This window comes from Hetaerina americana, unplaced genomic scaffold, assembly GCF_022747635.1.
Source record: "Hetaerina americana unplaced genomic scaffold, ioHetAmer1.1.p SCAF_3, whole genome shotgun sequence".
NCBI lineage: Eukaryota > Metazoa > Arthropoda > Insecta > Odonata > Calopterygidae > Hetaerina > Hetaerina americana.
Window position 1 is genome coordinate 5848684 of NW_027286874.1, and position 17531 is coordinate 5866214.

The 17531-nt window shown below is 35.7% G+C and overlaps 2 protein-coding genes across 3 annotated transcripts in view; both read right to left on the bottom strand.

Moving 5' to 3' along the window:
- Positions 1 to 1217: 1217 nt before the first annotated feature.
- Positions 1218 to 12722, bottom strand: LOC139690766 (uncharacterized). 2 transcript variants are annotated; one of them, XM_071588314.1, is made up of 5 exons: positions 12558 to 12722; positions 9630 to 9780; positions 6080 to 6194; positions 3422 to 3532; positions 1218 to 2759 (listed from the first exon to the last, which is right to left on the bottom strand). In XM_071588314.1, exons 1-5 carry the CDS (start codon positions 12622 to 12624, stop codon positions 2025 to 2027), a joined length of 1179 nt encoding a protein of 392 aa, XP_071444415.1. In that variant the 5' UTR covers positions 12625 to 12722; the 3' UTR covers positions 1218 to 2024. The 2 variants fall into 2 exon arrangements, with proteins under 2 accessions (XP_071444415.1, XP_071444416.1); XM_071588315.1 differs by lacking the exon at positions 12558 to 12722 and adding an exon at positions 12357 to 12474.
- A 2489-nt stretch (positions 12723 to 15211) lies between these two features.
- Positions 15212 to 17531, bottom strand: part of LOC139690651 (mucin-1) — a 10081-nt gene continuing 7761 nt past the window's right edge. The window contains exon 5 of the mRNA XM_071588142.1: positions 15212 to 15396. Coding sequence (XP_071444243.1) covers positions 15315 to 15396 — 82 coding nt within the window. The 3' untranslated portion in view covers positions 15212 to 15314. The remainder of the gene's footprint in view (positions 15397 to 17531) is intronic.

The following is a 17531-nucleotide window of genomic DNA, read 5'->3' on the forward strand; positions in this document are numbered from 1 at the left end:
CGTGTAAATCAAAGAGGAATTTAAATTATTTTGAAAGACTATTATGTATTATGGTAAAACTCTTCATTACCAAAATGTACACTAAAGAAATTATCTGATGAAAAATCAGAGATAAAGTAATTAAAATAAGTACTTAACTAAAATAAAATTCCTAAAATAAATATTGAAGTCCAATAATTTTCATTAATTAGAAAAATCACATACAAAAGTAACCAGATATAATTTTGGGTTCACTAACGTTGTAAAGATTTAATTAACTGACTAATGTTGCTTGAAAAATATCTTGTTATAGGTATCTTTTTTAAAGTAATTATTTTCCATGATAAATTTTCATTGCAACCAGTTTAAACATATACTGTCACCAGACTATGACAATTTTTGCTGAAATTGGCCATGTGCTCTAAGCTGACAACACGTTATGGCATTGAATAGCTTCGCTTGAAAAAAACTCACCTCAATTCTTCTATGATTTGGCTTTGATGGAAGGAGTCTAAGTTTTCCCCACAGCCCAACTGGTGGGGAACCAAATGGTATCAAATACCAACCCAACTGGTATAAGGCACAAACATTTCTATGAATAAGCTATCCCAGTTCTACTGTGTATAGTAAAAAAGTCCAAACAATGTTAGAGGCAAGTTAGGAGCATGGATTGTAACAGCACTTAGGGAAACATAAAGTTCATGGTTACATGAGATCTTCTCACAAGGCTTTTTATACCTGCTGCACTGTTTGCATGGGTATAAAGGAAAAGGAAGTGCACAAAAACATTCTATCCATCATGTGCACCCACAATTCTGTGTTGGAGAGCCATTAGAAACAAATGTAGAAAATGAAGAATTACTAAAGACAACATGAATACTCTCTTTCCTAGAGCATTCCTTATTCAGATCTTAATAATTCCAATCAAATCAAATGTTTACAGAAATGCACCTCTGTTTCAGCTTATTATTCCATTTCTCCTTAACAATTTGCCCTCTGTCACATCTTTTAGCAGCTACCATACAGCGCTTATCACCTTAGTCAACTTCTGCCATCAGTTACAAGGAGAGAGCAAGGGTAAAGCTTATTTTGCCAATGTTCTACCTAATTCTGGATGTGCATTTCAGTGAAAGTGCTTGCTTGAGGTTTTTTAGCAAAGGAATCAATTACTCATTTGGTATAAAAGGATGGGGAACTAAAAATGACACATCCATCATTCAAGACATTTCATTGACACTCATTTATTTGAAATTTCTGTATCTATTACATGATTCATATGAAAATAATGAGCGTAATATATCAATAAGTTTTGAAAGGAAATATAACATTTAAAAATTACTAAAGGAAAATATTAATGTCATGGTAAACTGATCATAGGGATAATTACATATGTGCTCCATGGCCTTCAATCTTGCTGCAATGCAATATAATAACTATTATTGCTACATGCACTTGATACCATATGCAAATAGATTATGCATGATAAAAATCTATATTAGCTCTCTGGTAAGATGAGTCTGGGGAAGAACTGTATTGGATGAAGTAGAGTAAGGTTATTTGAATTACATTACATTGGAATTTAAGATTTAAGAATGAAAATTTATAGTCTTTGACATAAGTAAATCCCCATTCTAAGCCATCTCTGATGGATCTGTTTAAATTTTAAAATACCACTTCTTCAAAATATATTATTTAAAAACTAAAGAAACTCTGAGGCATATGATGACATATAGGCTTTCAAAACATATTTTTAAATATGAAATCATTATTTACTCAGTCATCAAGACGAATGTAGTTGTATTGTACAAGTATTGTCAAGGTGGCCATTTGTTAAAGAAACCGTAGCATAGGATACTGATTAATGTTTGTAGAGAGGAAGTTGAACATCAAGGATAAAACAAATAAATATGTATAAATATATTTGATGTACTGGAGCTTTGACAGGAGTTTTGTGTTAGAGATTCAGAAATATATATATTCATTCATTACTTATGACACAATTCAATTCACCTACAGTATTGAGCAACTGCCTTGACTGGCACTAGTCAGAGACGATGTTTGCAAAGTGGGCACTCCCCAAAACGTTGGATGCATGGGCGCAAGCATCGACCGTGGAAAGTGTGCTGGCAGGGAGTGACTCTTGCCTTGCCCACCATGTCGTCAAGGCAAATCGCACAGGTGGGAAGGGAGTCACCGGCTTTAACCTTGATGTTTTTGACTGGGAAATGAGAGAGTATATTCATATCTCGCGCTAAGGGTTCCCATGCCTCCCGTTTGGCTCGTAATCCATCAGCAATAAGGTTGATATATGCGGCCAGTACTAAGACAGAGAGATTTCCAGAAGCCATAATGTTTCTGCCAAGATGAAGAATGCTGTTCATCACAGCAATGCCTATCATTGCGGCAGACATGACAGAGGGTGCACAACGCAGGAGGAATGCTGCCCAACGGTCCTCCAGCCCCTCCATCTGTTCCTGGGGACACAGCCAGCGCAGGAGGAGTGCCAGAAAGGTGATTGCATAGCCGGAGGGGTGTATGCTACCCTCTTCATCCCCCCATGCTGGTTCTGCTGAGCTACAGCACTGGGTCATCAAGAAGTGGGCCCCGGTGACGGCCACGTAGGGGAAGGATGGCTCCAGGTGCTTGAAATTCACACGCAGCATCACAAGGACAAGGCTGACCACGACTGCTTTCCCAAGACGGATGGCAACAAAAGCTGTAGTGAGGCGGAGAAAGTCTCCACGCGAATGGGAACTGGGTATCCGAGTCCAATGGTGCAGCTGAAAGTTGAGACGAAATAAAATGGCATTGAGGATTATGAGGAAATACTAATACTATGCAGCACTTTAATATTTTAAATATGATTGAGAATGCCCCAAAATTACCATGACTATCAAACTATGTAGCACTTTCATATTTTAAATATGATTGAGTATGCCCCAAAATTACCATGACTATCAAACCAAGCAATGAAATTGATTTTGTGCTGTTTTTGTAAGTTAGATTCAAAAGGAAGTGTGTTGCTCACTATCTGAAAAACTTTAAATGCATAGTCAATCCTTGTCATTCTTCCTAACTTTCACATTTTATGCACTAATAAGATCTCTAGAGCCTTACCCAAGGCCCAATGCCAACCAAAAATTCGTTTAGTACTATTTAAAACTTAAAATATGAAAACTGGCCATTTTCATTGATGAAAATGTCATTCCATTCAACCTTTCTTGATTGTAGTATAATTATATGCTTTTCATTTTTTGCTATAATATAGGGAATTTATCAACACAATGCAGCAGTTTTCCAATTGACACAAATTGGGAATTTATTAATAAAAGTGTAATTTTTCACAATTGATCTTTCATCTGTAAAGAGTCACTTGGGTTCCCACAATGCTAATGAAAATACGTTTGCAAATACAAGAAATCATGAAGAAAGTGTCCAATACCTTCAGAGACCTCTGCAAATATGCCATGACTGTGTAGAAGAGGAGCATGTACAGGCAAACAAGCCTTTGATCTGGACACATAACCTTTTCTGCTAGCATGAAGAATGTCACCTGTGAAGTAAAACTTTTATTGACCCTTTTTGTTAGACACAGATAGTTACTTCAGCATTTTTTCAGAGTTACACAGTTAAGCCCTTCTTTACAATTTCCAGCGTTAAATTATAAAAGCAACAAGGCTCCTCTCAGGAAGGCTTGATGAGTTTCACATAATTGATTTTTTTAAACTCTCATCTATTGTCACTTTGTTTAATTTAAAGTAAGTCTTACCAAATGGTTTTCTTATGCACAATCAATGGAAAGTTTAAGGTAATACTCCAAGGGTTTATGCAATTAATTAAGAAGTGATGTCGCATCAAAATGCATGAATAAATGATAATTACACGTTGACCGCATGGTTTGGCTTCTCTCTGGTTCAAATATTACATACTTTTCACTACCTCATGGATGTGCCATTGGGAATCAAATGACTGCACTCCTCCTGAGACTTTGATCTATCTAAATTGAGTTCATATGGTCCCTGCACTAATTCCACCAGTATCACTCATTTTATGATTACCATTGTGATTTATAACCAGTGCATTTCTAACGTTAGAGTTTTTTATACCAACATCAGCTGGAGGCTTTAAAATCCTTTCCAATTTAAGTCTAAATAATTGTTCACTGCAGTCCTCTATTCTTCCCTATTCATGTCTTCACATGCTTTGATAGCTCTTTCAACTTACCGTCCTCTTATTTGTTCTACAAATTTGTCCCTTGGTCTTCTATGTGGGATCTTACTGCATTGCATTTTCCCATCCATGATGTCCCTGAGAAATTTGGGTGATACACCTTGAGATGTGCCAAGCCCATCTGATTGTTCTTTTCCATACAGACATTTTATTTTTCTGACTATATATTTCTTTCTTTTTTTTCAATTTACTTCTAAATTAATATTAATGTCCTTCCTCTTTTCCCATTCTTCCCCAAAACAAAAATGTTCTATGCTTGCTTATATCCTTGATTCATCAATCCCTCATATTCCATGTTACTCACTCTGCCCCATATTTTGGAGTAGTGCACAAACCCTCCATCACTCTTAGTACAAACAGCCATACACACAATTCCCCCTTTCTTCCAACTCCTCCATCATTCCCCCCCAACCGCTTTCAGCCCAAATTCCTTGCTCACTGAGGTGAGTACACATGAAAGCATGGGCAGTATTTCATTCAAAGAGCTCGTAGTAGAGGCTTCATCATATTTCCACAACATTTGATAGAGAATCCCTGATTGGATTTTAGTTTTATATTTGACCTTCCAAAAAATTCCCTTAAGAAGTTCAGAGTTTTCTGTCAAAGTAGCATGTGACTTTGAAAAATAACACTTATGTTGAATTCAAGAGACCTAACCATTAACATAAAATTTTCCATCCATAAGAGCAATTAAATCCCAGTTCTATCCATTGGGACTTCACCTTGACTATTGATAACATCTATAGGTCCACATCTCTTTGTAACAGCAATATTGTGCACAATATATACATTTTAAATCCTGATGTCAATACTATGTCAATAATGTGGCTGAGTGGATTGTAATATAATCAGAAGAAAGAATTTTTGTAAAGGCACCAAAGAAACTTTTGCAAATTACCCAAGTACTTCAAATTGAATTTTGGTAATTATTCATAGTATGAAGCAAGCTTTTATTTATTTATCCAGTGGTGAAGTTAAAATGGAAAATGTGAAATTAAATAATGCTTTATTATGTAGGTAGTCATAGGTAGATATGATAATTTAAATTCAAGCAATTAAATAACTCTCAGCAGTGTATCAACGTTTAATCATCATGTCTCATTCCTAATCAATCGCAATAATGAACAGATTGGAAACTTCAATAAGCTAAAGAAATATCTCTGAGGGAAATACTATTTTAATTTCATACCCTCCTCATATTACTTGACTTGTACCAGACTCATAAAGTTAATTCCATTAGCCCACACTCAAATAAAATAATGATTAGAATGAATTTTCAACCAGAAATTTTTTTAACTCATGAATTAAATAGTTTATAATTTGATTTTGATTTTGCTTAGCTGGGCTTTTATATAGCAAATGGAGTAGAAGGTTAGAGTATGAAATTCCGTCAATGTTTACGGTACAACCAAAATAGTTAAGTGAACATTCTAAATGCTTGGCACCCAATTAAAATCAGTATGGTGCTGAAAAGGCTCAAATTTCCACCCAAAAGCTATAGAAGCCAGCTAATTAAAATCACTGTGATTAATTTTATAGTTCTTTAGACAAAAATGGCATTTCCCATCTCTCTGTAGATGCATTTTTCAAAGTTCTTCCAATGATAATGATACTATCCTTCATGTTTGTTTCCATCTACTCTTTGTCACCTACCCCTATCACATTTAAGTTAATATAGTTGGAAAGTAACTGTTCCGTTTGTAATCTCAGAATAAATTCACCATAAAATACCTTTCCCAAATGATTTACCACGAGACATGTCGCTACACATGGTAGAATCTGGTTCAGCAAATAGCCAACATTATAAAAATCAGATGTTGGCTATGAATCATTGTATCATCCATTTCCAGCAGCATTTTTCTCCCTTTACTTGATTAGTTGTTGTGTGGATTACATCCAGCCTCATGTAGGATTGGTGAAACAGGCGTAACAGCATCCACAATCTGCTCAGAACTCCAACATCACTTAGGGTAGCCACTGAACACCTTTAAGCACAAAATATAGATATATATATATTCTTGAGAGTAAAAAATGTTACTATTGTCATTGCATAGACTAAATAAATAAGTGGGGCTAACCACCTAAAAAATATATCCTGTATTTACTTTAAACAGACATGTTTCAGATTAAGATGAATTCAAAAATCTTGAATTTTGTGGAATTCCCTTGAGGGAGAACCATCAAGGTTAACATTTATAAATAAAAATTTATTTTCATTAATTTATCAATTCAAATTTTTATTCACAATTAATTACATCACCATAGCATTTACTTATGGAGTAAATAGCAATTTGGAAAATTGCATACATTGAACACTTGTGATGTTTTATGCTATTTCTTTATCTAACACTTTGCATATTGAAATGAAATGAAATCATTGAATATGTAATTCCACACACTTATTTAAAAACAAGACCCAGGTTTTGACATTGAACGTCATCATCCAGAGGTCCTTATAGAAGCAAACTTGATATTTATACCTTTTGATCAAGGAGTTTGTCAGAGAGGGAGGGTAAGGGAGGGTGGAGGGGTAAAAAGGTTACAATGTAGCTGAGCAAAAAGAGAATTAAATCTTTGGGTGTCAATCATTGACTTGGAAGAGTGGTATGTCTAGGAGTGGGGAGTGGGAAGGATACAAAATTTCATTGGCAAGTTCATCCTTGAAACGGATGACCTTTATTTTCAAAATTAAGAATTTCAGTCACAAAGTCACTTTTGTGGCTGCTCTTAATGAAATGCTTCGCAAAGAGGGATGTTATTTTCTTATTCTTTACACATGTTTGGTGTTCTTTTATCCTTTCTTCAAATTTTCATCCTGTTTGCCCAATATACTTCATGTTACACTCCAAGCACTTTAATTCATGCACTCCACTCCTCTTGTCTTTGGGAACTTTGTCTTTCGTGCGAGAGATTACGTTCTTAAGGCATGAACCACTGTAAAAGGCACATTTAATTTTTTTAGGTAAAATTTTGATTGCTTTTTGAGAAATATTCCCTAGATATGGTATTTGTCACCATTTTGCAGTGAGATCTTTTAAATATTCTGGGTTGTAAATGTGGCTTAAGGCTATTTTCATAAGTTTCTTCCGGTAAAGTTTATTAATTAGATCTTCTGAATAGCCATTGTTCACTGCTATCATTTAAATTAAATTAAGTTTCTTATTTATATTGGATTTTGACATAGGGATAGAGGCTAATCGGTAGATCATTGCAAGATATGCTGCAAGCTTTTGGGCGAAGCAATTTCTTGAAGAGGAATTGATTAATTGGTTCGTACACATTTCCTTCCAAAAATTGGAGTACTGTAACCCATTTTTGTCTTTACAGATGGATAGGTCAAGGAAATTCAAGGAACCTTTTCCTTCTTTTGCACACATGAATTGTACATTACAATTGTACATTACAGAATTTAAATGCACTAGAAACCGATCTAGCTGCCAATCGGAACCTGTCCACACACAGAAGACATCATCTATATATCTAAACCAACAAAATACATTATTAATAAGAGGGTGAGCAGAGAAAAACAAAACTTTTTCAAAATGATCCATTTAAATATTGGCCAGGAGTGAGGACAAGGGAAAGCCCATAGTTAAACCATTGGGTTGTTGGAAATATGTACCATGAAAAATTTCAAAAATTTTGAGAAACACACGTCTTTAGTAATAAGCAGAGTTCACTAATAACTGGCACTGGGATGGATTTTCAGAGGAGGATGTCATCGGCAAGGTTCACAGCTTCCATGGGTTGCGTGGCATGTAGATGAAGCGGTTACTTACACAGAAGGACATAAGCATGCACTATTTCAGGATAACCTTTCTCATTAGTTTGTTGACAAGGTCCAAGGAATTCACTACACTATATTCCGTGGAAAATTTGGAAACCTCCCTGAAGAGCTTATTGAGTTTTTTTTGCTAACATGTGGTTGTGAGCTGACGTATTTGATATTACTGGTCAGATTGAAATCTCATTTTGTGAACTTTTGGTAGCCTGACAAACCATGATGCTGAGGGATTCATTTGCACTAGTTTGAACATTTCACAACTTTGAAATAACATATCACTGGATCTAATCAATTTCTTAATTTCTTGTTGATATTTGGCGGTTGGGTCTGAACAGAGTACTTCAAATTGTTTTCAAATAAAGTGTTTTGAATTACAAAGTCAATAATTTCATTTCATTTCAATATGCGATGCAAATTCCATAAAGTTACGCCGAAGACAATACATTTTAATGCTTTTAAGTTATTTCCATAGTGGCAGGTCATTTGTTATGTTGAATGGATAATTGGGTGGCATTTGAATTTTTAGAGATGGAGGAAGGGTCTTTGGAGATGTGGATATGGAGAACATAAACTGGATAAAGAAAAATACAAATGAAAACTTGTTAAAAGCGGTAAATGGAAAGAGAGGAAGTTTCCATTTCAGAAGTCCACAAGAAAGCATAATAATTTTAAAAGGCCACCAAAAACTTACACCCTGGACTCTGAAAAGTCATTCATGAAATGAAATTCAGCATTTTTGTTAAACCAAACAATTAAAATTACCACACAGTTCCCTGCTTTCTTTGATGGACCAAACACTGTATTCAACAGAACCCAATCTCAATATCAGAATGCACCTGGAAATCAACTACTGTCAAGAGTCATACCCAAGCCAAAACCAGTACAACAACCACTGACCCAATCCAACCTGAAAATTTCATTTCACAGAAATATACTCATTCCAAAATGATTCTAACAATAGGGAGATTAAAAGTACTCAATCAATTATTGAGAATTTCTTCTGTTGCTCCTTTCCAATGAAATCAGAGTGAATTATTCCAATATTCCAGCGTACTGGCACTTAATGAGATTCAATGGTGTACATCCCTTACTCAGGGCATTTGAGTATTCACCCTCAATAACGCACAACTTAAAATTTATTTTCTCAATTAACATTATTTTCATCAATCAGTTTTAAAACTTCATAAAATGGATAAATTCTTGTTGAAGCAAATGCATTAAATTTCTACCAAAGGTTTTGAGTGCTGCGATATACAAATATCAGGAATTTATCGTTTTATTTTGTTCATCAATGTGGTGATTTTCTATTCATTGCAGGACACATCTTCAGATCATACCTCCTAGGCTGTAGATGTATATATCCCTTAGTGATGGAAATATGCAAAATGTGGTACCCATCAAATGGTCTTCCTGTTAAACTTAACATGTCCATCTTTTGAAGATGACAGCCAATGCAGTAAATTTTACATTTGAACTTTAAGCATCAAAAGACATTTATGAATAAATAAAGCGTATACAATAATTCCTATAATTTGATAGTGAAATTGTGATATTAATTTTACTTTGAGGTTGCAGCTAATTATCAATCCTTAATCAGGCAATTCAGATCATGATAATATGAATTAAGTGTCCTCACCTCATCCATCGTACAATTGTCTGAGTTGACATCATTCCTGTAGCCAATGGGACAATTATTGCAACATAAACTAGAGCCCCTGTGAGAAGAGGGGCCATCGAGTACACCCGTGCTGCAAAAGGAACAACAAACAGCAACCCCAATAAGCATCCTATGGAAGGAAGGAAAGAATGACCATATTAATTTCAAGTCAAGGAAATACAGGCCTGTATCACAAACATTTGATGTGCGCATGTGATTACACTGAAGGCACAAAAGCAGCAAAGACCCCCAACATTTATTTAGCTCAGGCAAGTGTAATAATACATATTTCTCAATTATACTAACCATTAACAAGGATCCAGTCTAATATTACCTTCACATGTAGTACTTTCAAAATTATATTCTGCAGAATATAGATAAGTTACAAGGGGAGTAGTATCTATTGTCACCAGCAGGCTCTGTACATGCAAACCCCAAGTACTTGTTAATTATATTCTATTGTTTCAGGCTTCACTTCGTGGAAGTATTTAATATCCATACTAAAAAGAAAGACTCGTACTTTTACACAGATTTTATTATATGGTACAACGCGTTTCACCGACTTGCGGCATCATCAGGTACAAATTTGCAAAACAGACAGGGCAAGCATATATACCCTCAGGACAGAGTGGGGGCGGGGAGGGTTGGAAGGATTTCCACATATAATAAAATCTGTGGAAAAGTACGAGTCTTTCTTTTTAGTATGGATACTTGTTAATTGTTTTTATGGACCAACATGGCTCACCTAACAGTAAAATATTTCTGCCATATCTGATGAAAATAGAACATATAGAATCCTAGAAAATCTTTTTTCTCAATTTTCCAACAATCAAGGAATACTCCACTATACTTTATGTAGAAATACATATATACATACAAATACATTATATACCCCTACTAAATTAAAATGGTGAATGATAGCTTTTGCAGTCACATTTTTACAATATAGGGGAAAATAGTTACAAACTAGTTTTTTCTACACTGGAGAAAATTGTCAGTACATGCAGTATTTTTTATGGTCTTTTATTATACGATTTTGATGTTTTATGCTAGCATAAAAAACTAACTTGGAATAAATTCTTCCAGTGAAAAACCAAACTATTTATTTATCAATGATGATGGTTATTTCCTTCAACAATATAATTGATGAATTAACACAAGGGCACAGTAGGGAAGGTTGGAGGTCATCAGCCAAGGTCTTGTAGTGGAAAGTGGTTGACAGTTGTGGTCATTTGCAGCATGAAGCACATGTAAGTAAATAATAAGGGCAGTACTGAATGTTGAATTAGAAGACAAGATTTGTTAAAGTCAGGCTGTGAAATGAGTTTAAGTTTGTAATCCAGCTAAATATTTGTATTTTTTGGTGTAGGAATCAATAGTCCAGGACAAAGAAAAACCATGTTAAAATGAAAGGAGTGGAATTCTCAAGGCATAGAATACCTTACCACGTCAGGAAGATGTAATTCACTAAAACGCAAGATATAAGTGTGAAGTTTTTGTGCAGCATTATAAAGGTAAATGTTCAAGGCATTAATTTAAATGGAAAAAAATTGTAAGCAAAATAAGCATTTTTAAGAATGAAGACATTGGTGTCCTTTTGGTATTAAATAGTTGTTAAATGACAGAGAAATTGATTTTTACTTAAGGATGGCTAGATTTGAGGATATGGAGAAAAGAATGTAAAAATAATAATCTGGGTATAGAGTGAAAAAAAGGAGTGCTTGATGAGGTGGTGGAAAAGAAGTGAACTGAGGTAGAAACTCAAACAAAACCAATCAAGTAAATGAGAGAGTTAATATAAAAGTAATACAAGTGGAAATGTTGGTTAGAATGATGGGCGAAGAAGAATATTATTACAGTTCCCATCTAGGGTAACATGAGAGGGATAGATATTATGAGAAGCTGATGAAGGCATTCACAAAGGAAGAGACTTCTTCTTGGTCTAAGTAAGAGACTTCTTCAAACATCTTTCAAAGCCTCTATTTCCATAATATTCTAGCATTCAATAATAGCATCATTAGTCATTAAATATCTTTCCTATGTAAAGTAGGACATCAGAGCTGGTTGTCATGAAATAAAAAGAGAAATTCAAGTTTTGGAAAATCTTTTAACTGGTTATTTGACAATCCTACATATGGGGAAATTCCCTTCTTTTCCACCTCTCCATGTATCAATCGATTAAGTCGGCCACAATTTTAATGAAAGTGACTTTGTGCATTAAAAATAGAGTAACATCATGCAGCCGTTTCTTGGCAATCAGACAAAGGCAATTCTGACAACCAGAAGGGGTAATATGTCCAGCGCCTATTTTAAAACGAGATCAGGCTTAATAAATAGTTTTTAATTGTGTGATTGCACAAAACCAAGTACGTAGGTACTAATAGGATATTGGTACTTATAGTAACTGCTAAACAGAAGTTTCGGAATAGGAACATGTAAATCAATAACAACTATGTTTAATGGAGGCAGTGCAAGAATGTCTTATTAAATAAATCATTTCACTTTCACCCTTTGGCTTATAGGATATATTCCATGAACAGTCTTGGATACATGTATGTCTATCTTAAAAGGAGATTTAAGGAGTTAGCTACCTACCCAATGTAAAGAGACACGATTGATAGCAAAAGAAACGTTAAAAAATATTTTTGAGAGGTAAAATGTGCACATTTTGGGTAGAAATCGCGTGTATCACAACATTATACTGACCGGCATTACGCAAAGGTGCTTTTAGACGGACGAGTATTAATATACGAAAAACCCTGGATTGTCGTGAAAAATGTGGGAAATCAAATCATTCATTCCACGTAGAAAATGACCTTGGTAATGGTTGTATCTTTCCAGTTGTTGAGAGCCGAATTAAAGAGTATGATCAAGGTAAGCACCAGTTGCGCGAGTAAGGATACTGACCTGCCGTTGCGTGTCTATTTTCCATCTGCTGTAGGGCCGCCCGATAACGCTGCGGGTTACCCGCCATTGCGCGATCGATATTGTTATTAACCCATACACATTCGTCGTCGTCTACCTTGAGATGCGCAAACGTTTCCGTTTATTCTGAATTAATTTATCCCAAAATACCCGTTCCCTTGGCATCAGTCCGACCACTCGCCAGCGTCGGCCTTCTTCTGCCGGGGGAGTAGCCGTAATTAGAACCTTGACGTTGGCAGCGTTATTGAATTTTGGAGAACACCTCATGCCATAAGTTCAGTCAGTGTGCTTTTAACTCGTTCCAGTTCCCTCTTCTGAAAGCCATATTTATACCTGTAATACAATTACACATTCGTAATCATTAAAAAAAAATCCATTACCATCTCATTTTTTATTACCGCAGCTATCCTACACATGTAGTCCTGGCGCAGAATCTTCCGTAATAGTGTTACTCTTTCCATATCAAATTCATTAGGGTATCTGCGACATTCCATAGGTCAATGTAAATAAATACAGTACCTGCCACTCATTTTTCATTGCAGAATTATAATTGATTCGCGAATAGCTGTTATCGGATGTATACAGGGTGCGGTAACATAACTTCCTTTTTGAAGGCGTTTTGCGTTTTAAAAAAGGAAGTTATGTTGCCGCGCCCATTACATTACACGATACCGTTTTGTTGACAGTAAGCATCAGTCCATAGTCAGCAAATAAGACTGTTCTTTGGCTAGATATTTGCATATCCAATAGTTGTCATTAGCTGTAATTCGCAATGGCTTTAGTTGGAGAGAGAACTCTGCTGGGAAGGCATGCATGCCCATTTTATTGTTCCCGAAATACTATAGTTTTATACTCAAAGTGATACCCAAATTTCTCACTGCTTTTGATTATTGAAAGAGGTCCTGATTGATTATTGAGAGATTCCTGTCCTGGGAATACTATCCACACATGACCCAAGTACTAGTAAAGATTTTATTGTTCATGATTAAACAGATTGACATATTATTGATTTGGTAATATTAGCATGTCATCTACCTGCTAAGTTGCTTGAAAGGGAAAATTTTTCAGTTTTAATCATCTTTCCTTTCACGTTGAGAGAATTTTATCCTAGCGCTTAAAATAATCCAACATAATTAAATTAATGAATTCAACATCACAAAATCGTTACTTAACTGAGAAATGTCATTACAAGAAGATGATGCTCATTAAATTTCATGGTTGACATCAAGCTTAATCAGCAGTTTAATCACCTGTACTTTAAACTTTTCCATAGGTCTATTTTTTTTAAATTTCCTTAAATGTTAGTAGTAGTAGTATTTAGGGGAGGCGACCGACTGCTGAGGTCATTTGTGCCCTAGGGGATGGACAGGAAAGGATGAAGGATGGAGAGAAACCCAGCGTCAGCATTAGCCTACTCTTGACTAAAGGCGCCAAGGGGTCCACAGCTTAACGTCCCATCCGACGGACGGCGTACTCACTCAAAGTGCCCTCCATAAAGCACCTCAAGTAGGGATCGAGATACCTCTGAAAAATATTCAACACCACCGGGATTTGAACCCGAGCCCTCAGGGTGGGAAGGCAGTATGTTAGCCCCCGCACCAACTTGATCCTCTCCTTAAATGTTGATTCCTAATTTTTCAAATTAATATAAAAAGACAAACCAATGCAGAGAACAAGTGAATTTTTAACACAAGGTGAAAATAAGTACTGGTGAGCTTATGGATTACCATCAAATTATGCGAAGGGAGTTCAAGCAAGATTCATTTTCAAGTAATTCCTCTAACATTATTACCTAGCTAGAGCTGATAGCTATTACGGGAGTCACCAACCATCAAATTCTACGTATATAGGATGCATGGCAAAATTGGGCCAAAGCACTGATCATGGACAATCAGCCCCATGCAAGTGATAATGAAACTGCTTAAAATCTTATTTAGCAGTTACTATTGGTACCAGGTTGAATGACTCTTCATCCAAGTATGATGAAAAGAGAGTGAGGAGTCAAACCACTACCTATTAGAATTGAACCATGCCTTGTAGTACAAATATATCACCCATGCTTATGGGAATATCGATGCACTTCCATCTAATTGTGGAGGGACTGTTCTGGCCATTAAATTCCCTTCATTATGGCATTAGTATAGTGGTTTGGAAGTTCTTGAAAATGAATGGTTCAAGGAGACATGTGGCTAGGTCAGTGTTGAGGAGCAAGGGAAAGAAAAAATCACTGTTGAATAGAGATAATGAAAGAAAAACTGGAACACAGACTAAAAATTAGAAATGCATGCAAAACAGACAAAACGCTTGACTAAAGCACATAGAGGAAAGGTGTGAAATTTGGCAGAGATTTATGAAGAAATGAGCTCAGGAGGGCCATTTACAAAATGGACCAAAACCTACTCACACACTAAGAGACAAGTACCACTCTTCCCTCTCAAACTACAATATAATTATGAAGCGATTATAGGAGAAAGTTAGCTTGTGTACCCCCTCTTTCTATCTTATTGGCATTAATTAATCACAGCATCATTCTGCACGAATATAATATAACTTTTGAATAGCATCTGAATGAAATCATTTTCAAAATATTAATTATTACTTTAAACCATGTATTTTATTTAATGAACACACAGAAAATTCATAATCACAAAAAATTACATAAAACACTTGACTGGATGAGAACTGTACATTCACAATATGTAACAAATTTGTCAAAATATCATGATATTAATAATAGAGTTAATCTGGAATGTCTCTGGTAATACAGTCTTCTCCAATGTTACTTGGTGATGTTTCAAGTTCCCCAACTTCATTTGATTCACTGAAATAAAAAAAAATCTGTATTTAAAAGATTGATTAATGTAAACTGGTGTCCAAATGATGACATTAATCTTCGCAGTGGGTTTTTTTAAAATCTATATTTCAATTACATAAGTACGAGGGTCATCCGGAAAGTAGTACCCGTTCGTGCCGCATGAAGTGCTGACGACGCGAGTAGCCGCTGGACGAGGTCAGATAGCTTCAGTGGCTTGTCTGCCTTCTCTGAGCCAAGTTGCGTGACGCTAGCATTGCCTGTGTTGTTTCTGTGATTGTTTACAATGTTTAAAAAAATTGAGAATGCCGCCAGTTGTGAAGTGAGGGCAGTGATTAAATTCCTCAATGCAAGAAACGTTCGCCCATGTGATATTCATCGCCAATTAAAGGAGGTGTATGGAGACAATGTAATGGACGAGTCGTCTGTTCGGCGGTGGTGTCGCAACTTCAACATGGGGAGGGGGAACACACACGACGATGAGCGTTCGGGGAGACCGTCTGTCATTACAGACCAACTGGTGAGCTCAGTTGACGAATTCGTGAGGAACGATCGGCGCGTCACAATTGATGACATCTGTGAGCATTTTCCCAATGTTTCTCGAACAATTGTTCATGAAATTGTTAAACACCATCTGCATTATGCAAAAATTTGTGCAAGATGGGTCCCTCGCGTATCTCAATGAGCTGGCGGCGAAGGACTATGCAGCAGGAATACAAAAACTTGTCACACGTTATGACAAATGCCTTAATTTGCTTGGAGATTATGTTGAGAAGTAGTTTAAAGTATCCTCTTTCAAATAAAATTTTTTATGTTTGTTAATATTTACTTTTGTGTCTTTATTTCACGAACGGGTACTACTTTCCGGATGACCCTCGTATATATATATCAGACAAAGAAATAGTTTTTAAGTCGGCAAATATAAGCAGCCCTGGAGAAACTGATCCCTAGGATCAAAATACATACTAACTTCAAGCATATGTAAATGGCAATAAGTGTATGCGACAAACCCGAAAGAAAATATGAGCATATACCTTAATTTTTAAGCTGGCTTGTGCCACTTAGGTGCATTATGGCAAAACATAACTCTCACCTTTGCAAAACAGAGCCTCTAAGTGATGGCTCTGGCTTCCTTAATGGCTTCCTACTTCCATTAACGAGGCAGGAAAGAGAACACTTAGACTTTACCAAAAACTTTTTGCCAATCAGTACACAAAAATTGTGGTGTTTTGATTCTACTATCTGAATGTTTTCCCCATATTCCTATTGGTTTCTCATACGAATTTCTATATAGAGAACAATCATTTGAATCCTGAGTTGCCTGCTTCAAAATGGATACTACTGTTTTTTATGTACTGTCTATTTATGGTTTGCCTAAGAGTGACTTTTGTGTTTTCCTGACCAAACTACCAAAACTCTTGGAAAAAATTCAAAGGTCAATCAATGACCCTTGCATAATAATTACAGGCGACTTCAATTGTAATTTTATGGACGATTGCAAAGCTAAACTGGAATTCATGGATTTACTAACGTCATTTATCTATATGACCAACAATGAACCTACTAGAGTGAGCACTAGTTCTCAAACCATTTTAGATAATGTATTAAATAATATCGACCTTGAACTTGTGCACACAAATAACATTAATGCCCACCTATCAGATCACTACCCACTTCTTTCTACAATTGCAGTCCACATCCAACGAAAGTAAAAAAGACTACAAAAGGTATTTCTCTGATCAGAATATGATCCCTTTTTGTGACTTATTAAGTTCCCATGAGTGATCCGATTTGTTTTCCTTGAAGTCCTTTAAAAGCTTTGAATATTTCTATTCTACCAATCTACATTACTTTGAAATCTGTTTTCCCCTTGGCCTGAAGCATACGAAAAACAAGAGCTCTTCTGTTAAATACAAAAGTCAGTGGGTCTCTAATGGAATTCGTTAGCTTTCAAAGAAAATGACAGTAGTAGCTGTGCATTACAAAAGCAAATCAAATCCAGCTGACCATCAGGAATATTCAGTATTCAAGATAAGTTATCGCCAAACCTTTCAAGGTGCTAAAAAATCTTTCAACAACCATAGACTTACCAATGCAGACAATAAATCTAGAGAGATCTGGAAAATTATCAACGAATCCAAGGG